General features: G+C 44.5%; 2 protein-coding genes across 2 annotated transcripts; one reads left to right on the top strand and one right to left on the bottom strand.

The window, feature by feature from the left end:
* On the top strand, nt 1-10354 carry Cyp2e1 (cytochrome P450, family 2, subfamily e, polypeptide 1). Its single transcript, NM_031543.2, has 9 exons — nt 1-191; nt 956-1115; nt 4521-4670; nt 4976-5136; nt 5463-5639; nt 6428-6569; nt 8446-8633; nt 9131-9272; nt 10040-10354. The coding sequence occupies exons 1-9, from the start codon at nt 15-17 to the stop codon at nt 10222-10224; spliced, it is 1482 nt and encodes a 493-aa protein (NP_113731.2). The 5' UTR covers nt 1-14; the 3' UTR covers nt 10225-10354.
* A 1442-nt stretch (nt 10355-11796) lies between these two features.
* Nucleotides 11797-22791, bottom strand: Syce1 (synaptonemal complex central element protein 1). Its single transcript, NM_001025058.2, is given in 13 exon segments — nt 11797-12293; nt 12480-12567; nt 12704-12814; nt 12876-12999; nt 13086-13152; nt 13905-13968; nt 14176-14265; nt 14429-14483; nt 14715-14762; nt 15303-15377; nt 15710-15769; nt 17019-17081; nt 22687-22791. Coding segments are annotated over 13 exon segments (990 nt in total). The 5' UTR covers nt 22766-22791; the 3' UTR covers nt 11797-12227.
* Between the last annotated feature and the right edge of the window lie 204 nt (nt 22792-22995).

The raw sequence follows: 22995 nt of genomic DNA on the forward strand, positions 1-22995 counted from the left end.
GCCCCAGTGGCACCATGGCGGTTCTTGGCATCACCATTGCCTTGCTGGTGTGGGTGGCCACCCTCCTCGTCATATCCATCTGGAAGCAGATCTATAACAGTTGGAACCTGCCCCCAGGACCTTTCCCTCTTCCCATCCTTGGGAACATTTTTCAGCTGGATTTGAAGGATATCCCCAAGTCTTTCACCAAGGTAAGGGGAAACATTGTTTCATTAAGAAAGCAAGTTAAAGATTAGATATAATGGATATATATTAAACTCATTGTCATTTGTTATCCAATGACAGACTACCATGTTACTGAACTAACAGTTCAGTTCATCCTGGGCATGGAACACTCACAGTGAATAGTGCCATGCAGGCCCGGAGGCCCTCTGCAGTTAAAGTGACTATGAGATACTGATGTTGCTGGTATCATTCTGTGCCAACTGATACAACAACAGGTGTACCCTGGCTGGTATCAACCTGTGCCAAAGAACAGACTGAAAAGGAAAATACTGAGCTGACCGTGATTCACCAGAATAACAGCATCTGCCTTTTGCTAATGCTGTGAACACTGTGTGGGCTAAGCAGCCCCAAATGCTATCAGGCATGGGATTAATGCTTGGTGTCTTTGCACACAGCAGGGTAGCTACAGGTTTCAGGAGCACTGAGTCCAAGTTAGCTTGTACTGTCAGATAAGGCAGAGCCTTAACTTTAGAAGCAAACAAAAGGGTAATGAGTGCTGGCATTGGCTGAATAGGCACAGAGAAGAGAATCGTGTCTAGATAGAAGGCAGGTCCCCCGCAACCCAGCAACTTAAGGTGGAAAAAGTATCCCCCTATCAGACGAGACAAAATGCCCTTTCCCCCAAGTCCGTCTAACTCCTGTGAAGTACAGTACAGGAGCAATAGCAGGAGACACGGTCTATCTAAAGCAGGCCGAGCCCTGTCTATCTTCTGTGCATTGGTCCCTGCAGTTGGCAAAGCGCTTCGGGCCAGTGTTCACACTGCACCTTGGCTCAAGGCGCATCGTGGTCCTGCATGGCTACAAGGCTGTCAAGGAGGTGCTACTGAACCACAAGAATGAGTTTTCTGGACGGGGGGACATTCCTGTGTTCCAGGAGTACAAGAACAAGGGTAAGTTGGCTTCTTAGGACATTGGGAGGTGGGGCAAACTAACAGAAAGTAATGTAGGTACCATTTGATCCTCTGAATCGTAGTGACAGCAACAGAGTAAAGACAGAGGCAAAGGCTCAGATGATGGGTGAGCATGAATGCTGTTTTGAGGCTTGTAATGGGCAAGCATTGCGAACCCAGTGACACCTCCAGACCCCCATGGTCACCATATCCCTGATTGACTTACAGAGAATGACAGATGGGTTGTTTCTGAACAGGAAGTCTCCCCCGGAGAATTCCTCCTCAGGCCCTCGTGCTTTCCTACAGTTCTTGGGACTTTCCACTCAGCCTCAGCTATCTCTGAGCTGTAGCTGGTTCCATGCACCCAAGTCCTTTCACTTACCTATCCTTGCCTGGCACTCTACTTGTGGAACGCACCAGGCTTTAGGTGAGCTAGAGAGAGACAGAGAGACAGAATGAGAGAGAGAGAGAGAGACAGAGACAGAGACAGAGACAGAGACAGAGAGACAGACAGAGAGACAGAGACAGAGAGACAGAGTGACAGAGAGACAGAGTGACAGAGAGACAGAGTGACAGAGACAGAGACAGAGAGACAACTGTTCTGCCCTGAATCTTGTTCACCTGTTCTCCCCTGCAGATGGGAATGTGGGCTAATTTTCCCATCTTCACAGCTCCATCTTCTACTGAGTGTGGGCACCCAGAACCAGAGCTACTCCCAGCTCGCTGGTGCCACCTGTCTGCCCAGCCTCCGTCTTACCTGCACCTTCTTACTTCCTCTTTTTCACTCCAGGTACCCAAAGCAGATGAGAAATAAGGTGCCCTGTGATTCTGCCTGAACTAGCACTGGTGATACATTTCTACAAAGCTTTTTCCTTTTGTATGAGATTTCAGATCAAAGCATGGCTGGCTCTAGATCTTATTCTCAGTGTCTGGCTTGGCTTCCCAGTTTGTGTTTCCAAAACTATTTTACCTCAAGCATTTGATGTCCCCTGATCAATAGTGTGGGTTTCTGTACTATCTCGGGGTGGGGGGAACAAATAACTAGCTCAGTCTTTGTCCTCAATATAGGAGTTACTGATTGAAGAGGGACCATGCAAGGTGACAAGGACTGCTGGGAAGGGCACAAACCTTTATGTGCCCTCTAGTCCAGCTCAGGCAATGGGCCAGTGCAATCAGGGTCTGCCTCTTCACAGGCTAGATTCAAAAGGCCTTTGCTGCTCCTGCCTGGGGCTCCAAAGTCATATTTTCATGCTATCTACACAGAAGAGGGTGCTTGTAAAATCAGCTGGGCCTTAGGTAAAGATGCTTTGAGTCTCTAGTGTCCATTGTGTGAATGATTGTTCTAATAACGTTAAGCATGGGTGTGCGGCAAATGTACCAAAATAAGTGCACGCATCATTTGAGCAAATGCTGAGAAAGTGTGGTTCTGACCTAGAAAGTCAGCCTACTGAAAGGCCCCAGCTCTGCCACTCTCTCAGCCACTGGCCTTTAACTTTCAGGATAAAACTGACCCACAATGCTTAGCTCATGTCACATATATCCCTTTCCCCTCTCAGGCTGGCCATATCTTGTTCTAGAAAGTTCTTTAGACCATAATAAGCATATGTCTCCTAGAACTTCCACATTTTCTGTTGTGTGTTCCACTAGGCATCTCACATGTGATTAGACTGTTAAAATGGAAGAGATTATCAAATTACAAGCAAGCTCTACACCCCATGTAGTTATAACTCATTATAGTTTGTCTCCGAATACTCAGAGCCTAGTAAGTGCCTTAGACACAGTAGATACCAAAACATTATTTATTGAAGAAAAGATAGGAAACAAGGAGTAGGGAGGTGTTAAAGAAAGAGAAAGACCCCTGGAGTGTAGAGAGGCCAGAGGGTTTTACTAGGCAAGAGTTGAGAGAAACTGGGCAGGGCTGTCCCTGGATACCTTGAACTGGTTCCAAGGGGATCCAAAAGCTCCAAGAGACAAGTTTTGAGGAATGAAAAAAATGCCCACAAAATTAGCTGAGCTAGAGATAAAAAGAAAAATTCTTTTTAGAGTTGTTGATTCCCAGTGTCCTCATGGGGGTCACAAGGCTATGTTCTAGGAGGAAAAACAATACATTATGTTTGGAAGGAAAGTACACCGTAACATTTCATTGAGAGAAAATAATACTTGGTCTTTCTATCTTAATGTCTCCAAACTGGGAAATCTTCTGACCTTTTGATTTTAGTAAAAGATGTAGCTTTGAAACCATAAAGCCTTGAGTTGAAGGGCTTATGTTGAGAAGGTTAAAATCCATGAGCTTGGATATGCTGCTTAAGATTTCTATCAGTAGACAAAAAGAGGAGAGTCCATTTTTAGAGTGGCTGCCTACAGTTATTTAGCATGGCAAGATTCAGAGCAAAGGATGAAACCAAAAAAAAAAAAAAAAAGTTCAGAAGAAACAAGTATGAAACACAGCCTTTCACTCCCTTTTCCTGTGCTTCTCTGCACCTGTACATCCCCCGCCCCCGCCCCCGCCCCCAGTACCCAAGTGCAGCTTTTAATGCTACTTCAAGGGTTCTTTGTTAATGTTTCTTTTAATGCCTCCTTTTCCTACAAACAGTAACCAGTTCTCTTAACAGCCAGCCCTCCTCCCAGCTTCCAGCCCTCCTCCCAGCTTCCAGCCCTCCTCCCAGCTTCCAGCCCTCCTCCCAGCTTCCAGCCCTCCTCCCAGCTTCCAGCCCTCCTCCCAGCTTCCAGCCCTCCTCCCAGCTTCCAGCCCTCCTCCCAGCTTCCAGCCATTTCAAAGGTTTTTCCCAACCATTCCTCCCTCAGGTCCCCAGCAGTCCACATAAACAGTCCTTCTCCCAATTTTCCTAATTCTAGCAGTTCCAAACTGTAACAACTATTCTAGCCTATCTGCTCGGCTCTGCTCAGCTTCTCTTGGCTCACCTGCCGACAACTGTCTGTCTTCTCACTCTGCTAGCCCAATTCCCTCTCAACTGTCCCGTAACAGTATCTTCTCTGGCTCAGCTCAGCTTCTTCTGCAACTGTCTTCTGTTTGAACTCTGATCAATCTTTTCTGCACAGACTTCTCTTCTTTAGCCCCTATTGGATCTTCTTTCTGCACCAACTGTCTTCTCTAACCCTCATCTCTGACCATACTCTTCTACCGCCTGGCCCCTAATCCCTTCTCTCAGCCTCTGCTGGCATTTCATATGCTCTCCTCTTCCCAGAAGTCCAAAAGGCAACAGGACATTGAAGGTCATAGGGCCAAGAAGTTCTCTTAAAGGACCAATTGACTAGCAACTAGAGATTCTTTAAAGGGCCAGGCACACAACATAAATCACCCTACACCCAAGACCATTTCCTCCTCCTTCCTTACTTCTCCAAGAATTGGGTATTTATAGTATCCCATCGGTCTCTTTTTCTTAGGGATTATTTTCAATAATGGGCCCACATGGAAGGATGTGCGGAGGTTTTCCCTAAGCATTCTCCGAGACTGGGGAATGGGGAAACAGGGTAATGAGGCCCGCATCCAAAGGGAGGCGCAATTCCTGGTGGAGGAGCTCAAAAAGACCAAAGGTTAGTATCTCAGCAGTCCAGAAGGATTGTGGGCAGGCTGAACACTGAACAACACGGAGGCAGTTGGCAGCTGGGGAAGGCAGAGGTCAAGTTGGTCCCCTGGCACTGCCTTCTCAATTTGAGTCCCAGCTCATTCTAGGAGAGCAAAAGTGGCTGCCAGGCATGACTGCTGTTCCCTTAGTAGCCTTAAAAAGTAAAGACACTTGGAGGCTCCCACATTCACTGTGTCCTCAGTGCAAACTCAAGAAGACTAGAATGGCTAGAGAAGGCCATGGTGAGATACTCACACTCTACCTATTTTCCAGGCCAGCCTTTTGACCCCACATTTCTGATTGGCTGCGCACCCTGCAATGTCATTGCGGATATCCTCTTCAACAAACGTTTCGACTACAATGACAAGAAGTGTCTGAGGCTCATGAGTTTGTTCAATGAAAACTTCTACCTGCTGAGCACCCCCTGGATCCAGGTGACCATGCTTCTCCTTTGCCACACGCCTTCCGTCACGCTGTTCCTGTTAGAGCCAGAGGGAAGGTCAGGTTGCCTAAGAGAGACAGGCCTAGAAAAGCAAACTACAGGAACACACAGTAGGGCATTTGACCAGGTTGGCTCAGCATCTTCTCACTTCAGGACTGTGTACACTTGACTGTACCCATTCCTACACACACGACTTGGAAAGATGGCATTATCCCCAAAAGATGCCATTAGACCCAATATTCTAAGTAGTGTGGTAAAGACAACCATAAGTTCATTGTTTAGAGGTTCCTATCAGTTACACAGTTTTGTTCTCCTTAGCTTTACAATAACTTTGCGGATTATCTACGATACCTACCTGGAAGCCATAGAAAAATCATGAAAAATGTGTCTGAAATAAAACAGTACACACTTGAAAAAGCCAAGGAACACCTTCAGTCACTGGACATCAACTGCGCCCGGGATGTGACTGACTGTCTCCTCATAGAGATGGAGAAGGTACAGAACAGGACGGGCTCGCTGGGATGGGCAGAGTGCTTCCAGGTCTTACATTATGACCCACTCTCTGGTGTCCACGCTGAGCACCGTGGTTGCATCTTGATGACCATGGTTTTTCATAAACACACTTGGCTTCAGCATGACACCATTCTCTTCTCTGGTCACTTTTGGATGGCAGAGACCCTCTGTTCAACACCTTCCAGGCCAAGATGAACTGCAACTCTTTGGGAAATCTACCCTTGTCTGAGAAAACTTGAGCATACACTTTGTTATTTCTTAATCAATCAATGTTGCTTAAACTTCCAAAGTTCTAGGCACCCCTGCCTTCATTTTCCTGCAGCCTCTAAGACTCTTGAATGCCTACCCCTTACTTTCTTGCTGTAATGGCTTGAAACCATGTAAAATTCTACACTGATTTCCTCTAGATAATCTCCACTTGAGGATTGCTATCAGCTCAGTCTCTTTCTGTCCCTGGTCCAAAAAGCATGGCCTTAAGCCTGAAAAGAGGCTGAGCCTAGCGCCTCCAGCTTAGAAGGTCATTATCATTATCAGATAACTCTGGCACTTACCGAGGCAAGACCCTGTGGCCTGGTTAAGAAACCCTTTCCTGTGCTTTGCCTATTTCCTGGAAACATCAGTTTCCCTCGTCATGAGGCAGAAAGAGCTGTTTCCTGATAGCACAAGGAGTCTGAGAAAATCTGGTTCCCTCCCTGATGAAGAGCAATAGGCATCACTTTCTTACACCTAAAGAGATCTTACCAGGTCCCTGTCTGTCTCCAACTTCACAGGAAAAACACAGCCAAGAACCCATGTACACAATGGAAAATGTTTCTGTGACTTTGGCCGACCTGTTCTTTGCAGGAACTGAGACCACCAGCACAACTCTGAGATATGGGCTCCTGATCCTCATGAAATACCCAGAAATTGAAGGTACATGAAACTCCCATGCGTCACAGCTGAGACTTGTCAGGGCCACTCTGTGCAATTCAGGCCTCTGTAGCTCTCACTAACCTTCAGGGACCCAGTCACTCAATGAAATTTTTTAAAAAGCACATGATGTTGTATGTGCCAGGACCTAGCACCCTGAAGACTGGCTAGTCCTGAACACACTCCACTGGGATGTTTATAGCCCAGTGCTGAAATGGAAAGGGGACTGAGTCTATGATCTGCTCTGTAAATAATTTCTGATTAGAAAATAATGTTCCAGTTTTCCCTGAGAAACATCTCCTGGGTTTATAGGCTGAGACAGGATGCGAGCCAGGCCAGAGTCATCCCAGAGCATCTTAACCCCAGGGAGCTCTGAAGTGGGAATTGAAAGAGAAGCAATTGAGGCTGTCCTAAATACATTTCACTTCCTCATCAAGACTTTGAAACCAAAATCTGGGCAGGAAGAATTCTGTGCCTGAAGCAGGCATGCAAAAGATCTAAACACATTTACCAGATAGAGGAAGTGTGATCACCCCCACATGTAAGTCACTGGGGCTCACCTTAGTAGAGAAACTGAGAGGGCTGACAGCCTAAGGTGAAGGTGCTCAAAGGCCTGAAACCCTACCATCCTCTGAGCTGAGCTTAGATCTGGCAGCTACTGCATACAAAGTAATGTTTCCCAAGAACATGGTTGTGTGTCTATCTAGTCCAGGACCAAGATCTGAGCTCTGGCCTTCCGGTCAGCAATGCCTTTGACTTTCCACACCACATAAAAAAAGAAAAAAAAAACCAAAAGGTGACTAAAGTTCAAGGAGGAAAATGTACAAATTACAGTAGTTAGAACTTTTACTACTATGCTAGGGAAACATAAAATTTAAAATGTTTTAAATTATTAGTATAATGAATTTCTAATATAGTCAAGGAGCAAGTAAATGTGACAGGCACCCATATATCAATTACCAAACTGAACTCCTATTGACATTTTGTGATGTTTGCTTTGGAGCTGTTTAAAAAATAAACCATTATACAGCGAGCTGGAGCCCCACTCACTCCCCAGATACAGTGATGCTTCAGGGCCACTATGTAGCATCCCCCATGTGACTTAGACATTTAATGTTAACTAAATATCAACATATAACATTATTTTATTTTATTCATGCTTTAGTATTATACCATACCATACCCAACTTATTGCAACTTGCTTTTTTTCACTCCACGTATTATAAAGATCCATAGCAAATCCCACAGCAAGACCAAGGAACTTGACAATGGTTGGTTGCTGTTACCTCTGACATAGTCATGGTGACTTTTAGATTTCAGAAACTATAGTCTAGTCTGCCACCCTCTGCTTATTTTTAACAATAGTAAACTGTCCTAGAGTAATAATGCAAAGATTCCCCTAAGAAATTTCCAAGACTCTTTTATCTCTACTCCAGCTATAAAGAGAATTGGAAAAACGATCACCAACTATGACAACAGATGCCCAAACTGTCAACTGTGAATAAGCTCATGGGTCTCAGCTTTCACTGACATTTATAAGGAAATGATTTAACAATTGAAAGTACTTGGGGATTACAAACGCAGTTAAGTGCTCCATAAACATACAATGGGTGGTAGATACATGAAGAAAAACTAGGTATGTAGGTGAATGGAGCTACTGGAGGATAGTTGGATGGATGAGTGGATGAGTGGGTGAATGAGGATGTAAGGATGGAGAGGTACTATTCTGGCGGGTAAATGAATAGGTAAGTAGATGGAAAAGTGTGTGGGTTACAGGGGTAGATAAGTGAGCAGGTAGATGGAAATGTATGGGTAGATGGTACGTAGACATCAATTCTGGAATTAACCCTTGAGATTGACCTTATTCAAATCTTGGCAGAGAAACTTCATGAAGAAATTGACAGGGTTATTGGGCCAAGCCGCGTCCCTGCTGTCAGAGACAGACTGGATATGCCCTACATGGATGCTGTGGTGCATGAGATCCAGAGATTCATCAATCTTGTCCCTTCCAACCTACCCCATGAAGCAACCAGAGATACTGTGTTCCAAGGATATGTCATCCCCAAGGTCAGGCAAGAGTTGGAAAGTACTCCATTGGCACTGTTCTATTGGTTTATCACCTTGGTTGCCCTTCAGGATAGAGACTCAAGGGCACTGTTGACCAGCATATATTGTTAGATGTGGGAATCAAGCCAGCATTCATTCTTGCCCTGCAGAATGTTTCACCCAAAGTCACCCCAATAACCTCATGACCAAAGAAATGAAAGAAATGGAAAGTGTCACCTCAACTGGTCCAGAGGACTTGTAGAACTCTCTAAAACTGAGATCCCATGAAAGCAGCAACCCAGCCTGGGACCCGTCCTATCAAAGATACAGGGCCTTCCTTTTCATTTAGACCTGATCTGATCCCTGTCTCTTTTTCTAAGTCATCCTGAAATAAACAACACTACAAATTAAAAATATGCTAGCCTACATATGTAGAATTCCAACAGCCCTGTCCGCTGAGATCCCCCAGATAAAAGCCTGTGTTTAACCTGACTGATAGAGCCCTCTACTTCTCCTAGGGTACAGTTGTGATTCCAACTCTGGACTCCCTCTTATATGACAGCCATGAGTTTCCAGATCCAGAGAAGTTTAAACCTGAGCATTTCCTGAATGAAAATGGGAAGTTCAAGTACAGTGACTATTTCAAGGCATTTTCTGCAGGTAAGCAGAGTCTGGGAGTCACACCTTCCCTGGGAAAGTGTCTTCAGTCCTAAACTTACTTCCCACGTGCTCTTCCCCATCCTAGATGAGGTCTACCATCCCAACTCCATCACTCCTTGTAATGTATAACCCAAGTACATTCCTCCCTGTTTAGAAAGTCAAATGGCACACATCTCACAAGGAATCTAGGAAATGAGAGTTCTGGGTAGATTATCACAGAATGGATGTGGTTTCCTAATTAATTTTTCAGCTATTTCTACTCTAACCAGATGCAGTAAAAAGCTCTCAAAACTGTATTACCTAATTCTTCATAAGTTTCAACAAAAATTGCTAAACTCTATTCTTTATCTACCTAGATTCTTCTTAGGAAGCATCCAGACCTCCTCAGATGGTCCCATCGCAGGGCCTCACCTAGGGTTCCTGTAAAGGGAGATACCATAGCCAGTTTGATAACTTTAATGGCCTGTTTACATAGGCTTCACCTGTACCATCTGGATGTTTTGGGTCTATTTCCCTAAACTACCACTTATTTATGCAGTGGAGTTCTCAATGAGTGGTGTCAGTAGCTGGTCCCTAAGTCAGTGCCACTGCCATTCTTGTTCTCTGACATATGATCACTGGTGTTCAGGGACCAATGGGCAGGGATGATGAATCCTACTTTAAGGTGGTGTGCCTGAAGCCTCCTCCCACACTCCAACACTTGATGTTATCAGTGCTAGCTTTGCAAGGGTCCCTCAGTACCTCATCAGCACTGTTGTCCCTTCTAGGAAAGCGTGTGTGTGTTGGAGAAGGCCTGGCCCGCATGGAATTGTTTCTGCTCCTGTCTGCTATTCTGCAGCATTTTAACCTGAAGTCTCTGGTTGACCCTAAGGATATCGACCTCAGTCCTGTCACAGTTGGCTTTGGCAGTATCCCACCCCAATTTAAACTCTGTGTCATTCCCCGTTCATGAGACCTGAAAACTTCCTGATATCCCTTCCATTGTTATCCCTTAAACTATGACTGTTTTTAAAAAACCCAAGCATATAGAGTTCCTATCATAAAATGAAACCGAAAAAATAAATAAAACCTTGATGAATTGTATTGGTTGTGGATTTAATGAGAATCTTATCCCCTTGCCATGTGAAAGTTCCCCAGGGAGTGAATAGCATTTCACAGCCAGTAGTATAATCTTCCAATCTATCTGTCCCTGACTTCTCATAATTTGTTTGCATATGCACAGATGACCCTGGCTATCTGCCCATCACAAGACACTGAATTAACAATATATTCAAAGTTCTTTTACCATACAGTATCATATTCATAGGCTCTTGGGATTATAATGTGAGCAGTTTTATGCTGACCCTACTTTCCAGCTCATCTACCTTGGGGTACTACTGAAACCCAAAGCTAACAGACACCACAACAGTGGCCTCACTGAAGGCGTTTGGATCATCATAGCTCCACAATGGCAAGATTGCTTCCAGGGGAAAAAAATGTAATTTTAAAATTTGCTTTGGGGCAGAGATGTTTCAACTTCATAGATTACCATTAGCAAAATTCTCAAGTGACAAGGGAAAGATAGGATGTATGTAGCTCTAGGAGCCATTAACTAATTGTGGTATTATCTGGCTACTGTCTAAGGTTGACACCTGGTCAGCAGAGTCACCAATTATCTTCTCTCAGTGGTAAAGCTTGAGATGGTTCAAGGAAGGGTCATTAACGTCACAAATACAGTTCCAAAAAGGCATGCTTGCACATATCTTTAAACCCAGCACTCAGGAGACATAGGCAGACAGATAGATCTCTGAGAGTCTAAGGCCAGCCTGGTCTACTTAGAAAATTCCAAACCAGACAGAACTAAAAAAATGAGACTCTGTCTCAAAACAAAGAGACAAATAACAGGAGTAGAGTTCCTTAGAAGAATTCATCCGGCCGTAAGGAATTTACTATTGCTTTTAGTGTACATATTTCTTCCAAGCTTGGCATGCCCATACCCATCTTGAAAATACAGCCACTGCGGCACCGATAGAAAACTGTGCCCCTGAATCATGGCAATGAAATAAGCTACACAGCAGACATCAAGGTCTCTGAGCATCAGGCTCTTAGCACTCACTGCTGCATGGAAGGAAAGAACCAAAAGACCCACAGGAGACCCTCACAAAACCCTCTTCTAGGATCCCACTAAAGTCCCAAAGGTAGCATTCTATAAGATGGGGAAAACCTAACTGAGACAGAACTTAAAAGGTATAGTTGCCTCTGAATCATCCACGCTCCTGTAAACTGCCCTACTACATCATGTATTCAGAGTTGGATTTGACACAATCTTTCTTTTTGTCCCCTTCCATATTTGGGGTAAATAAGCATTCATGTGCATCTTACCAGGAAAACCACAAAACAAAGGGCCACCAAACAAGGACCCAATAGAACCAAAGATGAATGGGGAAGGTCTGTCCATTCATGTCCTCCCCAAACAAAAGAGCATTTTTAGTTTAGGATGTTCCTGCCAACCGTTTGGGATTGTTCACAAACAATATAGACCACATGCAGACTCAAATTACATTTATTTTGCTTGAAGAATGAGATGGCTTATAGCAAGAATTAAAAGCTGGTGATATATCTTCCTTTTGTTTCAAAGTCTGTGCTACACTGGGCCTACATGAGGGAACTAAATTACAAAGTGGCTTCAGATCCTATGAGAAGGTCCAGATCTGTACCCTTCTGTCTAAGAGTAGGAAGAGTGTGACAGATACTAATGGTGAGCAGGGGACAGGGGAAGCATTTATTAAGGGCCTGCAGTGTGGACCCTAAGCTAGTCGAGAATCAAAATTGAGCCAAGAAATCTCCAGGTTCAAAGACTTGAGGAGCTTGGCACCAACACCCATCCTTCCACTCAGCACATACTCCGATGAAGCAGGCTACACAAAACACCCCCTTGTGATGTTTGGAGCTAGTATGTCCTCCGGGCTGAGGAGGTTAGGTCCTGCTTGATGGGCGCTCTTGGACTGTCTCCTTGTGGGCTTCTAAGGGCTTAGGACTGGCCTGTAGGAGGTAAAGGCCCAGGCATTCTTTCCCTGCTCCTACCACCCCCTTCCACCTTCCTGTACCAATGCTACCCTAAGTTTACACCTCTGCCTCGGCTGTGCCTCCTGCAGTAGGAATGCCCTTTTGCACAGACTATACTCTGAGAAACCACCTTCTTCCTCTCCCTTCTGCTCCCGGGTTTACCGTCCTCCACGAGCTGTCCTCTTCCTTTTGCGTACTCTGAATTTGAGCAAGGATCTGTACCCCATGCTTTTCCAGCTCTTCTTTCAGCCTGTTAAGGAAGAGTGAACAAAGAGAATGGAAGCAGGAAAATCAAGAAAGTAGGAAGAGGCATTCAGGCAGGGCAGGGGAGACAGCTGCCATTCACCTTCCTGGGAGAAAGGAGGACTCAGGAGCTCTGTGCCTACCTCTGCCGCTTCTGCTGCAGCTGGCGGCACCTCTGCTGCAGCTGCTGGTGCTGCTGCGCTGCAGCCTCAAGGAGCTCCTCGGCTTTCTTGTTCTCATCCTTGAACATCTGCCTGAGAGTGTAGAAAGCAGTCAGTGCCGGGCATTTCCTTCTCCTCCCACCCTGCACCTTACATTGCTGCAGCTGCCTCATGGCTTCGGAGGAAGAGTCCATCAGAGAAGGTGGAAGAACCCTCGGGCCCACACAGGGCACACAGCCGATGCTGCACATCCTCCAGCTTTGCCTTGATCAGTTTCTCTACAGAGAGAGAGAGGAATAAGCAGGCAAGGGCAGGTTGGTGCAGGTTGGTGCAGGTGAGAGCCACCCTTCTACCCTGGCCTCACCTTCCTTGAGCAGCTGCTCCTTGCTGCTGTCCAAAACACTCATCTCCTCTGTCAGATGTTCAGGCTTCTGGGGTGGGGGGCACAAACAGGAGACATGTCCAGATCTCCGGGCTTCCTCATGCTTCAGAGAACCTTTATAGATCTAATCATCTCTCCTCTCAATTTCGCTTCCTAGTACCATGCTTCTCAATGTATGCCAGCCATGGCATTAACCTTGGGGGCACTGATCTTGCCATCCCCTCTCCTTGGACCTTTTAACTCTATAAAGAGGTTCAAGGGGAAATATTCGGAACCCTGAAATCTGCAAACCTACAATCCTGAGCCTCTCTCTGGGGATTTAGTTATTAGCATTTCTTCCTCTCTTCTCTCCTCCTGACCTCCTCACTGATCTTCTCTTCTGACATTCAGCCTATTTTCCTACTGGGTGTCAGGGAACTCCCAACAGGGAAATGTCCCAGGAAATGTCAACTATTTGACCTGTGATACTTCTACTGTGTCTGGGATAGCCTCATGCACATTCTGTGATATCTCTATTGTGTCTGGGGTAGCCTCATGCACATCCTGTGATAGCTCTACTGTGTATGGGGTAGCCTCATGCACATTGATGGATATTCTCCGTGGATGACTCCATTTGGTGCTATCATAGCACCTAGAGAACACTGGATGGACACAGCAACATGAGTAAATGTGAAGGACCAATAGTGAAGACACCAAGTACCTCAAGAGTGGTCACCAGGGACTAGATTTATGGTGACAGCAGGATGCCAAGGCTTGCATAGAAACAAAGTATAATCAGTGGCATTGCATTGTATGACTCACATGAAATTCCATGGTGTCCTTATGTTGACTCATCAAAGTCTCCAGATGTTCTTCAAAATCCAACCTAGGAGCCAACCAGAGCCACAATAGCCATCAGCTACCACAGAGCTTGGCCATGGTCTGAGTCTGTATGGCACCCAAGGACTTTGTGTCCACTCTTCCACAAAGAATACCTTCACCCTCTTGATAATCCAGGACTAGGCCTGGCCATCCAGGGCGTTACTATACCTACAGCACATCCCCAGCCCAAGCCTCATGCCTTGAGGTTTACCTCAGTCGTCTTAGTTTGGCCTTCTCATTGTCGATCTGATTGTTCAGGAAAGAAATTCTGTCTTTACATTCCTGCAACATGCTGTGCTTCCTAGAAAGGGAACCAACTCTCAGCCATGTTCTTTGAATGACTCTCCTGGCTGGAGACTTCTATCCTATTCCTCTACATTCGGGCCTGTGTCTCACACAGCAGGTGGCATGGGAGGCAATAGGAACAAATAGGGAGACCACTACAGACAGGCATGGCATCTTACCTCTCTGCCTCGCTTTCCTTCTCCTGACAGTGCAGCTGCATAATCCTCAGGGTCTCTGTAAGGATAACAACAAGGCCCTGAGTGCTTGGTAAAGCATCTAATTTGGCAGGTGGAACAAAACAGATCACATCAAGTCTGTGGACACTTGAGTGGACTTTGACATTTTCTGGGTCTGGTAAAAGCCATAGGAACGTCATAGGTTGGGAGTTCTTACGTTTCCAGCTACTAGACAGAGTTGGCTTAGACATGGTTTCACAAAGCCTAGAAACAGGGTATTTGGGAATACCTTCCTTTCTGTTCAAGATATCCTTCAGACGTACTTTCTCTTCGTGTACTAGAAAAGATGATAAAGGTTCAGGCATTAGAGACCAAACACAGAAATGTCAAGGGCAGTCATATGAGAGGCAAGGTATAACTATGACCCTAACCCAGATGTAGTTTCCTTGAGGTAAATTCCCACCCCTATGGGTATCCACATTCCTTTAAACACAATGTGCCATAATTTTCACAAAAGACATCTGTGACCATGTATGACAACCATTAGGACTGGGAAAAACCACATCAATCAAAAGGGCTATGTGATCAGGTAATGCAAGATGACCAAGATGACCTCTCCAATAATACACAGCTGCTAGTATGAGGCAATAACTTGTATTATCTGTGGCAATGCATGGAGAATCATCTCTGCAAAGGACTCAGGGCAGAACTGTCCTCAAAGACATTTCCACAACTCTCCTATTAGAAGATAGGAATGCTGAAAGAAATGAGGTTGGAGAAGAATCATGGCCCTAGTGAGGATATCAAGTGTCTGTAGGACACATTAGGAGAAGTCTGAGACATCATAGAAACCTCTAGTGACTGTCAGTTAACTTACATGAGTCCACTTCCTTCTGCAGGGTATCCCACACAGTCTGGGCCTCTCCAAGCTCCTCACTGGCTTTCTTTTTTGCTTTACCAAAGAGTAGGACAAACATTTGGTAAGTACGGGCCTCAAGTACAAATGATAAGATTTCATATTCATCTCAAAGAGAACCTACAGGGGCCCAGACTTAAGAGCAGGAACCAAGGCTTTCTAAATCCTGGCCCTTCTTGCTAGGCCCAGGCTGCAGCAGGGCCATGGTCACAGGAAATGACTATGGTAGTTACATGCAGAAGGGCCCTGTACTTATGCTCTCATGAAAGAACTGCAGAGTTTTTAACAAGGACTGATGGATTTCCCACTGGGCCTGGCCTGTTAAAACATGTGGCTGGTCCCAGACAGCAGCCAATCACTGAGCTCACCTTGCTGAACCTCATTAATGCGGTTAATCAGGACCTCAATGCGGGGCTCCAGACTTCCCACTGCAAAGCAAAAAGGAAGCTCATTGTTGGTAGAGTCTGCCTGTCTGGGACTCTGCAGCTTTTACTTCACAAAAATCCCCAAGCATCTCCTATGTGCAGGTGCTACATTATAGTCTCACTCTAGGACTATGGGGACAAGGAACAGACTTATAGAGAGACGGAGCCAGGCTGTAGGAACTTCAGTCAAAAGAAATGACGCAAGGGGAGATGTCTACAGGCAAAAGTCGGGAAGTGCTTCTCAGATATGGGAAAATGTCTTGGGGTCAAATAGAAGGTGGCAGGATGTGAGGTGGAAGAGGATTATGGGTAAAACCTCTGGATCTAACAGATGCTGTGGAGTCAAAGGAGACCTGGGACAGGGTTTTGGGAAAACATTTTGCCTTCTGTTCAACTCTCATGCTGCTATAACTTTGAATCATCAGGGCTCCCTTTTTAGTTGAAAAAATAAATTTAAGGGGTCAGTGGGATGGTTCAGTGGGTAAAGGCACTTGCTACCAAGCCTGACAATCTGAATTTGATCCCTGGAACCCACATAGGAGAAGGAAAAAACTTAAGCTAGCCTCTGACTTCATTACATTCTGACATAGTATGTGTGAGCATGCACACTGCATACACACACACACACACACACACACACATACATACACACATACACACACATACATACATACACACACATACATACATACACACACATACATACATACACACACATACACATACATACATACATACACACACATACATACATACACACACACATACATACACACACATACATACACACACACATACATACACACACACATACATACACACACACATACATACACACACATACACACACATACACATACACACATACATACACACACACATACATACATACACACACATACATATACATACATACACACACACACTAAATTTTCTTTAAAATTAAAGCTTCTGTTGAGAGTCATCTATTTTTATTGTATGTGTGTGAGTGTTCTGCTTGCATATATGTATATGTACCTACAGGGCATCAGATCTCCTAGAACTGGACTTACTAATAGTTGTGTGACACCATAAGAGTGCTGGAAAACAAATCTGTCCCCTGCAAGAGTAGCTAGTGCTCTTAACTACTGGACTATCTCTCTAGACAAACATTCAAATTTAAGTTTTAAAGTAAATTTTGAGTAAATTTCTTATTTTGTGAATAGCAGTGCTTGGAGTTGAATCTACATCTGCCTGACTTCAAACCTCAGACCTTTCTGCAACTTTTCCACCATTTCCATTAAGTCTTCAATTTTCTGTGTGGATCCACGCCGCCCTGAGGAAATAAAACCAAAGATTTCAAAGTCAGCAGTATAAACAGCCAGAAGCATCCAGTGCGAAGGCTAATAGTGAGATTAGCTGATGACAGATCTCTAACGAAATCAGTGTTACTGATACTTGTCCCAAATGGATAGCACAAAAAGTGGACTAGGCCCTCCATGGTTAGCCTTTTCCTACAGGGTACAATGGCACCACACATACTCTCTTCATAAAACTCAAGGTGAGAGCAGTGCTATACTTGAGTTCTCTTGTGTTGCTAATATTATCAAAGCTAGGTCTAGGAAGTATGAGATGGGAGTAGTAGGTTTAAGTAATCTTAAAACTTAGAGAAAGTGGCAGGAAAATCAACAGTTTGAGTCCAACCCAGCCTACATCACAAGGTCAAGTACATCTTGAGCTACACAGAAATCCTGTCTCAAAAAGGCAGATGGCTAGGGATTAATCAGATCTTACTACAAAAGCCTATACTGGACAAAACTGGTAAGTCTAAATGGAATTGATGATTTTCTAGACAGATACCAAAGTTAAATCAAGATCATGTAAACTATCTAAACAGTCCAATTACCCCTAAGGAAATAGAAATTACTAAAAAGCCTCCCAGCTCAAAAAAAAAAAAAAAAAATCCAGGGCCAGATGGTTTTAGTGCAGAATTCTTTTTTTTTTTTTTTTTTGGATTTTATTTACATTTCAAATGTTATCCCCTTTCCCAGTTTCCCATCCATAAGCCCCTTATCCCATCCCCCATCTCCCTTCTATGAAGGTGTTCCCACACCTACCCCTTCCTGCCTCCCCTCCTTGACATTACCCTACACTGGGTGATTCCAGCTTTGACAGAACCAAGGGCTTCTCCTCCCATTGGTGCCCAACAAGTCCATCTCTGCTAACATATGCAGCTGGAGCCATGGGTCTGTCCATGTGTACTCTTGGATAATGGTTTAGTCCCTGGGAGCTCTGGTTGGTTGTTATTATTGTTCTTTTGGGGTTGTAAGCCCCTTCAGCTCCTTCAATCCTTTCTCTAACTCCTCCATGGGGATCCCATTCTCAGTTCAATGGTTGGCTGTGAGCGTTTGCCTCTGCGTTTGTCATGCTCTTTCAGAGCCTCTCAGGAGACAGCTATACCAGGCTCCTGTCAGCATTAGTGCAGAATTCTACCAAACCTTTAAAGAAAGAGCTAATACCAACACTTCTCAAATTATTCCACAAAATACAAACAGAAGAAACACTACCTCGTACATTCTATGAAGCCACAGTTACTCCAATACCTAAACCACCTAAAGACTCAATGAAGAAAGAGAACTTCAGACCAATTTCACATTTGAATATCAATGCAAAAATACTTAATAAAATTCTCACAAACAAAATCCAAGAACACATCAAAATGATCACTCACTATGATCATGTAGGCCTCACCCCAGGGATCCAGGAATGGTTCAATATACAAAACTCCATCAACGTAATCCATTTACAAACTCAAAGAAAAAAATCACATGATCTCATTAGATGCTGAAAAAGCCTTTGAGAAAGTCTAACACCCCTTCAAAGTATTGGAGAGATCAGGAATTCATGGCTCATACCTAAACATAATAAAAAGAATATACATCAAACCAATAGCCAATATTAAATTAAATGGAGATATACTTGAAGATATCCCACTAAAATCGGGGACAGGACAAAGATGCCCACTTTCCCCATATCTATTCAATATAGTACTAGAAGTTCTAGCTAGAGAAATAAGACAACAAAAGGATATCAAAGGAATACAAACTGGAAAAGAAGAAGTCAAAATATCAGTATGTGCAGATGATAGTCTACATAAGCGACACCCAAAATTCAACCAGAGAGCTCCTACAGCTGATAAACAATTTCAGCAAAGTGGATGGATATAAAATTAACTCAAACATATCAGTAGCCTTCCTTTATACAAATGATAAACAGGATGAGAAAAAAATAGGAAAACAAAGCCCTTCACACTAGTCACAAATAATATAAAATATTTTGATGTAACTCTAACCACACAAGTGAAAACTCTGTATGACAAGACCTTCAAGTCTCTAAAGAGAGAAATCAAAGACCTCAGAAGATGGAAAGATCTCCCGTGCTCATGGATTGGTAGGATTAACATAGTGAAAATGACCATCCTACCAAAAAAATCTACAGATTCAGTGCAATCCCCATCAAAATTCCAACCTAATTCTTCAAAGACTTCTGAAAAGAGCAATTCTCAATTTCATCTGGAAAAACAAAAAAAAAACCAGGGTAGCAAAAACAATTCTCAACAATGAAAGAACTTCTGGGGCAATCACCATCCATGACCTCAAGCTTTACTACAAAGAGCAATAGTGATTTAAAAAAAAATGCATGGTGTTGGTACAAAGACAGACAGGCTAATTGATGGAATAAAATTGAAGACCCAGAAATAAAACCACACACTTATTAACACTTTATCTTTGACAAAGAAGTCAAAACCATACGGTGGAAAAAAGAAAGTATCTTCAATAAATGGTGCTGATCTGTCAGTCGGTATGCAGGAAAATGCAAATAGATCTATATCTGCCAACTTGCCCAAAGCACAAGTCCAAGTGGATCAAGGACCACAACATGAAAGCAGATACACTGAATCTAACAGAAGAGAATGTAGGAAAGAGCTTCAAAGTCATTGGCGGCATAGGGGCAGGCGCAATTTCCTAAACAGAATGCCAATGGCTCACGCTCTAAAATCAAGAATTGATAAATGGGACCTCATGAAACTGGAAAGCTTTTGTAAGGCAAAGGACATAATCAATAGGACAAATCAACAACCTACAGATTGGGAAAAAAAATCTTCACTAACTCCACATCTGTTAGGAGCCTAATAACCAAAACATAAAGAACTCAAGAAATTAACTTCCAAAAACTCAATTAAACCAATTGAAAAATGGGGTACAGAGCTAAACAGAGAATTCACAACAGAAGAATCTCGAATGCTGAGAAGCACTTAAAGAAATGGTCAAAGTCCTTAGCATCAGGGAAATGCAAATCAAAATGACCCTGAGATTCCACCATATAACAACCAGAATGACCTGGATCAAAAACTCAGGCAACGGCAGATGCTGGTAAGAATGTAGAGAAAGAGGAACATTCCTTCATTGCTGGTATTGAAAATAGATCTACCTGAAAAGCCACCTATACCACTCTTGGGCATATACCCAAGAGATGCCCCATCACACCACAAGAACACGTGCTCCACTATGTTCATAGCAGTGTTATTTGTAATAGCCAGAAGCTGGAAAGAATTCAGATATCCTTCAACCAAGGAATGGATACAGAAAATGCAGTACATCTACACAATGGAGTACTATTCAGCCATCAAAAACAATGACTTCATGAAATTAATAGGCAAATGGATGGAACTAGAAAATATCGTTCTGAGTGAGGTAACCCAGACCCAAAAGGACATGGGAGGTATGTGCTCATTAATAAGTGAATATTAGCCAAAAGTACAGAATACCTAAGATACAACCCATAGACTGCAAGAAATTTAACAAGCAGGAAAGCCCAAGTGAGGACACTTCAATCCCACTTAGTAGGTGGAAAAATAATCATGGGAGGCAGATGGAGGGAGGGATCTGGGTGGAAGAGGGGAGAGGAGGAGAAAGGGGGAATAAGATCAGGTATAGGGGGTGGACAGGAGAGAAGCCCAGAGAACCAGCAGAATGAATAAAAATATGTAGCCTAAAGAGGTGAGGGGACCCTCTAGAAATACTAGAGACCTGGGATGTGAGAGACTCTCAAGACTCAATGGGGGTGATCTTATCCAAAATGCCCAACAGTGGGGATAGGGAACTCCAAGAGTCCACCTCCAATAGATAGACAGAGCCTCAAGTGGGAGGATGGGTTACTAACCCACAGTCAAAATTTCTGATCCAGGATTGTTTCTGTCTAAAAGAACTGCAGGGACAAAAATGGAGAAGAGACTGAAGGAAAGATGGTCCGATAACCAGTCCAACTTGGGATCCATCTCATGGAGGGGGGGCAGGGGTAAAGCAAGACCTGACACTATTACTGATACTATGGTGTGTTTACTGAAAGGAGCCTAGCATGACTGTTCCTGAGAGGCTCTTCCAGAAGCTGACCGAGACAGACACAGATACTTACACCCAACCATTAGACCAAAGTCAGGGACCCCTATGGTTGATTCAGGAGAAGGACTGAAGAAGCTGAAGTGAAGGGCAATTCCATAGGAAGACCAGTAGTCTCACTAGATCCCAGAAAGCTCCCAGAGACTGAGCTACCAACCAAGCAGTATACAGGGCCTGGTCCGAGGCCTCTGGCACATAAATAGCAGAAGAGGGCCTGGTCTGGCATCAGTGGGAGAAGATGTGCCTAATCCTCGAGACTTGAGGCCCCAGGGAGAGGGAAACCCTGGTGAGGGGGAGCATCCTCTAGAAAACAGTGGGGGGGAGGATGGGATGAGGAACTGTGGGACAGGGGCGGTGGAGGGGGAGCAAAGAGTAATGTTTGTGTGTGTGTGTGTGTGTGTGTGTGTGTGTGTGTGTGTGTAAATATTAAAAAACAAGATGTAAGCTCTCAGGTCTACTGCTCCAGCACTTTGCCTGCCTAGTGGCCTGCCTGCTACCATGATTCCTGCCATGATACAAATGGACTAACCCTGTAGAAACTGGAAACAAGCCCCCAATTAAATGCTTTCTTTTAGCCCTTGGTCTTGCCAGTGTAGGGGAATGTCAGGGTGGGGAGGCAGCAAGGGGTGAGTGGTTGGGTGGGGAAACACCCTCATAAAAGGGGAAGAAGGGATAGAATAGGGGGTTTATGAACGGGAAACCAGGAAAGGGGATAACATTTGAAATGTAATTTTAAAAACATCCAATAAAAAAAGAAATGCTTTCTTTTATAAAAAAAAATGCTAAAAAAATAGTAGATTTTTAAAAGCATCTAGATATGTTAAGTGATTGAGGAAATTTGGGTGCAACTGCTATTTCTCTGGAGTACTTGTCCTTTAGATACGATGGACATTTATGGGTGACACTGCTGTCTGAGGTGGTCGGTCATAAAACTGAGTGGTGGGGAGGAGACTGGCAAACAATCATAAACTCTAAGCTGGGTAGTAGGGTCACAGCGTTAGCCCACCTGGCTCTACGCTTTTGTAGAAACTTAAGTTTATCACAGTAAATATATCGTTTTATCGCCCCATACACAGAAAACTGTAGAAATATTCTGAAAACGGTAGTTCTGTTCGGACACGGTCCCAGCACCCCCATGCCAGGGGCGCTGCGATGGCATCAAGTTCAGGACAGCAAAAGGGCGAGTCCAGCTCAGGTATGGTCACTGGACTTGAGGCGTAGTGCCACAGGGCTCGGGTGTAGGTCCGCTCTGAAGGTGACAGGTGTGTGACTTACAACAACCACACACTAGGACTGGCATCACAGGAAGACTGCAAGCTGGCTTCTCCTCAGCGACTGTCCCAGTCAGCGATCCCAGTCAGCGATCCCAGTCAGCCCCCGCCCGGGTTCGCGCCCACCCGCGCAGACCTCCTCAGTCCTCGACAGGCGGCCTGCTCTCCCCGCCAGCTCACCAGGCCAACCCAGGCACCCGTCAGCCACTACCTCTGGCCCCCTCAGGCCCGTGGAGCAGGTCTGCTGATCCCTCGGGCTCCACACTCAATGGCTGCGGTCTGGTGGCCATACTGCTCCACCTCTTCAGCTGCCACAGCAGCTTCCAGACTGTTAAACACTGCGCCTGCGCAGTACACTGCGCGGCTAAATCTAGACCACCACGTGGCCAGAGCGTGCGCATGCGCAGGCGAAAAACATTATCCACATCACCACCAAACACAAATCCTTTTTAAACGCGATAGTCGGAGTGAAGACTTAGAAGCAGTGATTGGCCAGTTTCAGAGGCAAGTGCAGAAACAA

Source organism: Rattus norvegicus, chromosome 1 (assembly GCF_021556685.1).
Source record: "Rattus norvegicus strain SHRSP/BbbUtx chromosome 1, alternate assembly SHRSP_T2T, whole genome shotgun sequence".
Taxonomy (NCBI): Eukaryota; Metazoa; Chordata; class Mammalia; order Rodentia; family Muridae; genus Rattus; species Rattus norvegicus.